This window comes from Lactuca serriola, chromosome 9 (assembly GCF_051521515.1).
Source record: "Lactuca serriola cultivar US96UC23 chromosome 9, Lser_US96UC23_V15, whole genome shotgun sequence".
NCBI classification, from domain to species: domain Eukaryota; kingdom Viridiplantae; phylum Streptophyta; class Magnoliopsida; order Asterales; family Asteraceae; genus Lactuca; species Lactuca serriola.
In genome coordinates, this window is record NC_136416.1 from 55,985,599 (window position 1) to 55,995,323 (window position 9,725).

The 9,725-nt window shown below is 40.3% G+C and overlaps 1 protein-coding gene across 1 annotated transcript; it reads right to left on the reverse strand.

Annotated features, from left to right (window-relative positions):
• Positions 1–746: 746 nt before the first annotated feature.
• LOC145072888 (peptidyl-prolyl cis-trans isomerase CYP19-3) lies at positions 747–2,530 on the reverse strand. The gene is made up of 2 exons (XM_079019386.1): positions 2,443–2,530; positions 747–1,429 (listed from the first exon to the last, which is right to left on the reverse strand). The coding sequence occupies exon 2, from the start codon at positions 1,412–1,414 to the stop codon at positions 890–892; it is 525 nt and encodes a 174-aa protein (XP_078875512.1). The 5' UTR covers positions 1,415–1,429; positions 2,443–2,530; the 3' UTR covers positions 747–889.
• Positions 2,531–9,725: the final 7,195 nt, after the last annotated feature.

The window sequence follows — 9,725 nt, forward strand, 5'->3', positions numbered from 1 at the left end:
CTTCATGGTATGTCGTTTTCATTTATTTATGACAAATTAAATATCCTTTATTGGTCTATGAGGTTTATATGATTAATTGATTATATCTATCTGCATTTTAGTCTAAGTTTTACATTTTTGATACGGTTTGTCTATATATATGGTTTCTAAAAATTGCAGGTAAAGTAACGAACCAAAATAAAGTTAAGAGTCAAACATTTAACTGTATTTTCACTGTTCAAGGGCAAATCTGTCCAAATTCCAAAACATTGGTCAATTGAGTGAATGTAAATTGGTTTTGATTACATGAAAGATCTTCAACATGAGGTTAAATCCGATGGAACTATGGAAGTTGTTCTTTTTTGTTCGATCTCATGGAAATGAATGTTTTAGCACAAATATCCTTTTGATTTGATACATAATTTGGAAATAAAAAGTTTGGTTATCATATGAACAAAATAAAGGAATTTCATTCACGAATGCTTTCACAATATTAAAAGAGAATGCGACCTGAGAAATCATTAAACAATTGAGATTTAGCTCTGCAGGGGCAAAATCTGTCCATTTCAGGGATTGAAATAATGCATGATTACAAATTAATCCAAATTTGGGTAAAAAAAACTCCAATCAGATGAGAGTGTGCATCTTCAGGGGCACGTAAGAAAGCACAAATGTTTGATTCATATGCTTTGTGAAACTTCTGGTTCAACCTTGGTCAAGCACAGAAGGTGTTCGATGAAATGCATCAGAAAAGGAATACAACCTAATACTCGAGAAATTATATCCTTATTTTATTCGTGTTTCACAAAAAGTTTAAAACGATAAAAGATCCATTTGCAGGTTGTAATAAACAAAACAAGCTACAAAATATGCTAAGTTTGAACGACTACCAAATAAAAAAACTAATTTCTCAATTCTCCTTAACCTCACCACAATCTTCAATAACAACTTTAGCAGAAGTGGTACCACCATCCGATCCAACTTTCTCCATCTCTTTCACAACACTATACCCATCAACAACCTTCCCAAACACCACATGTTTCCCATCAAGCCACGAAGTTTTATCAGTACAAATAAAAAACTGAGACCCATTAGTATTGGGTCCCGCATTCGCCATCGAGAGCACCCCGGGACCCGTGTGCTTGATCTTGAAATTCTCATCTGCAAACTTTGCACCATAGATTGATTCTCCTCCAGTTCCATTACCTCTAGTGAAATCCCCACCTTGACACATGAAGTTTGGAATGATTCGATGGAAGGCTGAGCCTTTATAGTGCAATGCCTTTCCGCAAGTTCCAAGTCCTTTTTCACCAGTGCAGAGCGCGCGAAAGTTTTCGGCGGTTTTTGGAGTGACATCAGCGAATAGTTCCATCACGATCCGTCCGGCTTTTGCTTTGCCAATCAGTATGTCAAAAAAAACCTTTGGATTGGTCATTTTTTGTATCCGAATCTGCAAATTTGAAAGATTTTGTTATAACATAAGTACATAACCAAATTATATGACTATCTGACTCGGGTTGTTTGATAGTTGCTGATTAAGTCAGATCTCTGATTGGTTTGATAGTTGTTGATTAAGTCAGATCTCATTGAGTCAATGTAAGGTACCATGATTTTTATAACCGTCTGTAACCCCTTAGTATCTGTTTATAGTCTTGGCCATTAAATTTTTGATCAAACGCTCAACATCATGGTTTTGTGGTTTGTTTAAATAAGTTACTTGTGTTTTGAAACTAATTATATTCGATTCTAAGTATTCAATGATGCATATAATTATTTTGAAAACGCATATACAACACACCCTTAAACATGTAATTATATCAAAACCATTTTTTTTTCTCAGCAAATTTGTTACTCTTTGTAACATATATATATGTTTAATACATGCGTATTTAGATACTAATTATCAAGTATCAATCTTTTTACCAAACAGATATGAAATTCAAACACTAAGGTGGATCTTATATAGGACTAGGGGGGGCTGTGGCCCCTCCTGATTTTTTTGGCAAAAGTAGTCCTTATATTTGAATTTTATACATGTTAGGCCAAAAAATATAAAATTTTGACTATGCTCCTGTTCAACAATTTTTATACAAATTATATTTTTGCCCCCCAGAAGATTGAAGCTCGGTCAGCTAAGAATATATGTCAAAACCTAAGCGGCGTAAACTCAGATCTAAAGACCCGCAAAAAAGCGAAGATAACATCCATGAACGATCAAGCAAAGGTTAATCGAGGTAAAGAGTTCATCTTATCACGCTATTCTAGTTATGTCTACAAAACATCAAAAGGAAACAGCAATGATAGATGAATCTTTAATTTTACAGCATTATTGAGCTCCACAAGCTTACTTCGCAAGTGAAATCTTCGATATGTGCTTAAAATTGAAATTCATACATAATAGAAATCAACAGAAGCAAGATTTTGGGTAATCAAAAACTGGGTTAAAGGGAAGAAAGATAGTACCTTTGTATCGCGAGGGTATTCAGAAATGCCAGTGAGCTTCGAAAGGGATGAGGGGTTTTGATTTCTAACCTTGGGTTTTGTTAGGGTTTTTAATTTCTGGAAGAGAGTAAGTTCACAATAAAACCCCATAAGTTTATTTATTCTCATATTGTCCCCTGTACTTCTTTAAATCAACGTTTAGACTTTAGACTTTAAACTTTGACCAAATTGAATTTAATGCATGAAAATTGAGAAACTAGGTTGTCGCATGACAAATATAGTCGGGTTTTCTTAGACTACTTGGTTCGGATCCATTAAAGGGTGTTTTGACCGACGTGGAAGCGTCTTAATGGTGTTGTGACGCTCTCAAACCGTTGTAGATCGGTGTTAAGGTAAGTCTCATTATGATGAGAACGGTGAGCAACAGAAGAAATATCCAATTAAATTTCGATGTTGACTTCGATTTTGACCATATTAAAGGTCATTTTTTAAAATAATAATAATAATAATAATAATAATAAATTGTATTACCTATAAATACATACCTTCTACCTCAAACTCCTTCACATCATTCTTTTTCTTTCTTTATATTTTATAAAATTTCAATACTTCTACAAAAAAAAATGGATCCGTTCGACCTATTCAATGATGATGATGATATCTTCATAAGTACGATGTACGGGTATTGCACTACTACAACCAGAGGGTATTGCACTACTACAACCAGATCTGGCTTCTCTACTAACAAGACGTGCGATGTTAAACAAAAATCACGAAGAAGGACACGAACGTCTAGTTTACAATTATATTTGCAGAAAATTGTGTCTATTAGCCAAGCGATTCAAAAGAAAGCTTGAGTTGTGAAAATGTGTGTTTGTATGAATGGCCAACGCTTTGGAAAGCATATATCGTTTCTTTCAGTTTTTGTATATTTTAAATGTAGCTTTTAGATAAAATAAGTATATTTTTACTTATTAAATATATGTTTAGGTATGAATATTTAAATATAGTTGTTAGATAAAATAAATATTTTTTTTAACTATTAGATATATGTTTAGGTATGAATTTTTCCAAGTGAGATATGATGCTAGAGGACGGTGATGATTTACATGATTGTAGAAAATGTGTTACGACAATTAAGATGATGGCAATAGGGGGTCACCAAATTCTCTTGACAATTATATGAGAATGTCTGAGAGAATTGCAGGAGAAAGTTTGTATACATTGGCAAAAGGTGTTGAAATATTCGATGACGTTTATTTGTGGAAACCTTCGTTGAATGATATGTAACAAATATATGCGGGACATGACGAAAGACATGGTTTTCTGAGTATACTTGGAAGCATTGATTGCACACATTGGAAATTGAGAAATTTTCCCGTGGCGTGGAAAGGTCAGTATGCAAGTGGTCATCATAGAGCCCCTTCGTTGGTATTAGAGACTTTGCCAAGGCTTTTAAGATTGGAATCTTATGCAGGATCGTTTTCTGCTTTGCAAGATTGTGATCGAAAGATCGAATCAGATCGTAGATCGCATCAAAAACATTTTAAAACATAAAAACCACATATTCATCCATCAATTAACCATCCAGTTAAGAATAAATACTTTAAAACATATGAAATACACTTCTAATACATTATTTAATGATAAACAATTCAAAAGGGATATTCTACGTAGTTAGTCCAAAAAATATTTGATTTTAATATATATATATATATATATATATATATATATATATATATATATATTAATGATCCTACGATCTTACGATCTTATGATCCAATCCTACGATCCTACCGAAAAAAGGTCGGGATCAATTTACTTAGGTAGGATCGTAGGATCGTACAATCCTATGATCAGATCGCGATGTTAACAACCATGGTTGTTGCATCCTAAGATTTATGGATTTGGCATGCTTATTTTGGGGTTGCGGGTTCCAACAATAACATCAACATTCTTGATCAATCACCATTATTCAACAATCTTTTGTTAGGAAAGGCATTGGATACTCCTTTCGCACTGAATGAAAATTAATATAAGTTTGGGTATTACCTTACGAATGGAATATGTAATGACCCGGATTTTCTATCATCTAATCTAATGGGATTATTAGAGTTATTTCAAAAGATTTGTGGAATTCTATTAACTCATAAAAATAAAAACATTTTATATCCCTAGCACAACCACGGGTGTACAATGAAACTTTCATACAAATTAGAACAACATGGAAATAAAACCTATTCTAGGTCCTTGTGCTCTTGTCTTCACTTATGGTACCACGACTGCTACTACATGAACCTACAAACAGAAGCACATATGCAGTATCAGACACACAGTGTCTAGTGAGTTATATTCTTAGCTATCTTTACATTCATATATTCTTTATCTAATCTTTATTCTTATTTTCCATCTCACTTCTGCATTCTACTATGTTCTTCATACTCTTCTCTTATCCCCTTAACATGCTATTCTTATACTTTATACATACTCTATCTCTATCTCTTTAACTATCTCTACTCACAACCTCTTAACAGGCTTTTCTCATTCTCTATTCTTTCTCTTCTCTATTCTCATATCTAGTGCCTCAACACTCTATTCTCATCTAGACCTAACACTCACATCTCATATCATGATCTAAGGGAAAACATCCCTCTCTCTTTATGATCCTTCGTGGATCCTTAATCTTTTATTCTTACCCTTGAATCCCTCACAGATTCCTTTCTCTTAACTCCTCGCGGGTTATATATGAGTTATTATACAGAACTCTCTTTTCTTGTTCCTCTCAAGGAACCTTTCTCTATCTTTTATAACCTTACATACTATGGATTCTCACAAGAATCACCTATCTATATTCCCAAAGGGAATCATTTATCTTTTTTTTTTCCCTATAGGGACATAATCTCATTCCCGGATGAATCTTAATCTTTGTCCCCAAAGGACCATACTCTTATTCCCGAAGGAATCATCATCTTGTCCGCAAAGGAACCTCTAACTCATTCCTGAAAGAATCATCATCTTGTCTGTAACATCCCGATATCCGAGGTATAACATTTGTTATATAGGCATGAGTTTGATTGGGTGACTCGACAAGTTGGATCCTTAACTCGTCGAGTTAGGTTGCGACCTGGGGACGTGTCAAATGGATGGACTCACCGAGTAGGGTATCTGACTCGCCGAGTCAACTCTGTGGACGGAAACCCTAATTCCTTGGGCTTGAGACCTATATAAAGGACCTTATGGCCTCCCAATTGCGACCATATCTTCCTGAGAACAACCTTAAAGAGTCATTGGTCATGTAGAGTGAGAGGGAGATCTATCTTAAGCTTATAAGTGTGATTATGTGTAACAACGCAAATTTTCAAACAAATTTTTCATTTTAAAAATATATTTATTTCCATTCATAACAAGGCATAAATAGTTTAAGTAGTCAGTCAAATACAAATAATCAAAATCCCAAGATCATAAAAGCATTCTTCAGTGTGTATCGATCACGCCGGTGCCTTCCCACGGTCCTCGCTAGTACCTGAAATACATGCACATCAACTGTAAGCATAAATGCTTAGTGAGTTCCCCAATATACAACTTACGCACATACGCCTTTCCAGGCCCCGACCTTCCGGTCCATGTGTCTCAGGGGACTTCCGTCCCTGCTGGGTAAACCTTCCGATCCTACCCACGCCGACCTTCCGGTCCATCACACAACATATCGCCTTCCGTCCCATAACATATTGCCTTCCGGCCCATAATATAATCGCCTTCCGGCCCATAACTTACATAGCACATATAACAAATAACTTACCACATATAACATACATATCACATATCATATCCGACCTTCCGGTCACACAGTCAAACCCTTCCGAGTACAGTATAGTGAGAAGACTCACCTCGTAAAAGCTGAAAGCTAGCAAATCCCGAAATGACTCGTGCACAATCCGACGAGCTACAACCTCCCTATAACATCACATATCTCATTAACACTTATATCTTCTAAGTGTGACTATCCCTAAGAAGTCAGACTTAGGTCAACTCTGGTCAACGGTCAACGGTCAACTCGACCGGACTCGGCGAGTGCCATGGCGACTCGGCGAGTCTAGACGTCCTCCAACTCTCTGAGATTCCCTATCTACTCTTCGAGTATCCTCCTCGACCCGACGAGTTACTCCTGGAAGAATCGCGGGGCCACCCCGACTCCACTCGCTGAGTCTGAAGAACAACTCGGCGAGTCCCAATAAATCTTCAAGCTACTCGCCGAGTCTGAAGAACAACTCGGTGAGTCCATGCCATGCAGACGAGCAACTGCTTCCTAAATTACGTATGGTCCCGAGATATACAATCATGGGACTTTCTGGACTTCTAAACATCTTATTACTGGGGTATAAACGTCTGGGTAATAACATAATAACCCATCTAATCACTAAATGGGTTTCATAAACCCTAGATTCGTATACACATCAAAATAACAGAAATGGTCCGAGTATTACCTGAAAACGCACTCTCTGTGTCCCCCAAACCTCAGGACTCGATCCTCCTTGATATTCCTTTGGCCAAATTCTTCTTCTTCTTGCCTAACAAGTTCCTCCAAGTTCCAATAGCTTTCTCTCCTGCTCTAGACGTCCACAACGATTAGGGTTCTTCTCAATCGACCAAAAGACGGACAATGACGGCCTAAGAGGCGTTATATACGATCCAAAACCGAACGGTTAGGGTTTCTGCTGAACAGCGTCGACTCGCCGAGTCCATATCTAGACTCGTCGAGTCCAGTCGCGAACCCGCGACCAAGTCTGCGATCCTACTCGGTGAGTCTAGGCTCCAACTCGCCGAGTCCCCTCTTAAATCACCCCCAAAAACATAATTTAATAATACCTGAGATTCCGGGCTGTTACAACTCTCCCCCGCTAGGATTAGACTTCGCCCTCGAAGTCTCATTCTGAAAATAGTTCCGGATGCTGCTCCCGCATCTCACGTTCCGGCTCCCAAGTCATTTCCGATCCCTTACGGTGTTGCCATTGAACCAACACCAGAGGTACCTCCTTGTTCCTCAGAACCTTGATCTTCCGATCCCTCATAGCCACTGGTCTCTCCGCATAATTCAGGCTCGCATCCACCTGAATATCCTCTAATGGAACCACTGCCGACTCATCGGCTATGCACTTCCTCAATTGCGACACATGAAAGGTGTCGTGGATCTGTCCCAACTCCGCTGGCAACTCCAACCGATAGGCTACCCGGCCTATCCTTGCACTCACACGAAATGGCCTAATATACCGGGGACCCAACTTGCCCCTCTTCCTGAATCGAATCACTCCTTTCCAAGGAGAGACCTTCAGGAGAACGAAGTCGCCGACCTGAAATTCAAGCTCGGATCGGCGCCTGTCTGCATAACTCTTCTGCCGGCTCTGGGCGGTCAATAACCTTTGTCTCACTTGCTGAATCTGCTCTGTCGTCTGGAGCACGATCTCCGTGCTGCCCATCACTCTCTGTCCCACCTCTCCCCAGCAAATGGGGGTCCGACACCTCCTACCATACAACAGCTCAAAAGGTGGCATACCAATGCTCGAATGATGGCTGTTGTTGTAGGAAAACTCTGCTAAGGGTAAATATGCATCCCAGCTACCCCCGAAGTCTAACACACACGCTCGAAGCATGTCCTCCAGTGTCTGAATCGTCCGCTCGCTCTGACCGTCTGTCTGGGGATGGTATGCGGTACTAAAATGCAATTTGGTACCCAGCTCCTCATGAAATTTTTCCAGAACCTGGAAGTGAAACGCACATCACGGTCTGAAACAATCGAGATCGGCACCCCATGCCGAGATACCACCTCTCTCACATATATCTCCGCCAACTTCTCCGCTGAAGAACTCTCACTGATGGCAAGGAAGTGTGCACTCTTCGTCAACCTATCCACAATCACCCAAATTGCATCAACTCCCCTAGCAGTCCTCGGCAATTTGGTGATAAAATCCATAGCGATTTGTTCCCACTTCCACTCGGGAATCTCCAATGGCTGTAACTTGCCATGCGGTCTCTGGTGCTCGGCCTTAACCCTACGACAGGTCAAGCACCTCTCAACGAACCATGCGACGTCCCTCTTCATACAGGGCCACCAATACTCTTTCCTCAAGTCCAAATACATCTTCGTAGCACCGGGATGGATCGAGAATTTCGATCTATGAGCCTCTTCCATCAAAGTAATACGTGTACCGCCCACGAACGGTACCCAAATCCGGCCCTGAAATGTCATAAGCCCTCGACCATCCTGAACGAACTCTGAAATTAGCCCCACAACCCACTCTTTCTTCCGCATTTCTGGTCGCACCGCTTCGGCCTGTGCCCCACGAATAGCATCCAATACAGGAGTCATCACAGTCAGTCTCAAGCATACATCTCGCAATGGAGTGCTCTCCGCCTTGCGGCTCAACGCGTCGGCCACCACATTAGCCTTACCTGGGTGGTACAGGATCTCACAATCATAATCCTTGACCACATCCAGCCACCTCCTCTGACGCATATTTAGATTGGGCTGATCCATCAAATACTTCAAGCTCTTATGGTCCGTATATATCGTACATCGAACCCCATACAGGTAGTGACGCCAAATCTTGAGAGCGAACACTACTGCTCCCAACTCTAAATCATGCGTAGGGTATCTCGCCTCATGAGGCTTCAGCTGCCTCGACGCATAAGCTATCACATGACCCCTCTGCATCAACACTGCACCCAGTCCCGAAATCGATGCGTCGCAATATACCACAAAATCTTCCATCCCTTCTGGGAGAGCTAATACCGGGGCTTCGCACAACCTCTGGCGAAGTGTCTCAAAGGAGGTTTGCTGCTCGGGCCCCCATGAGAATGCAACACCCTTCCGGGTCAATCTGGTGAGTGGCACTGCGATCTTGGAGAAATCCTTGATGAATCTCCGATAATACCCTGCCAACCCAAGGAAGCTCCTGATCTCAGAAGGTGACTTCGGCACCTCCCAACTCATCACCGCCTCAACCTTGGCCGGATCGACCAATATCCCTTTCTAATTGACAACATGTCCTAGAAATTGGACCTCTCGCAGCCAGAAGTCACATTTGGAGAACTTTGCATAAAGCTTCTCCGACCTCAATACCTCGAGGACCTCCCTCAAATGCTCCTCATGCTGCTCTCTAGATCTAGAATACACCAGAATGTCGTCGATAAATACAATCACTGACCGATCCAACATCGGTCTGCATACTCTATTCATGAGATCCATGAACACAGCCGGGGCATTGGTGAGCCCGAAAGGCATCACCACAAACTCATAATGCCCATAT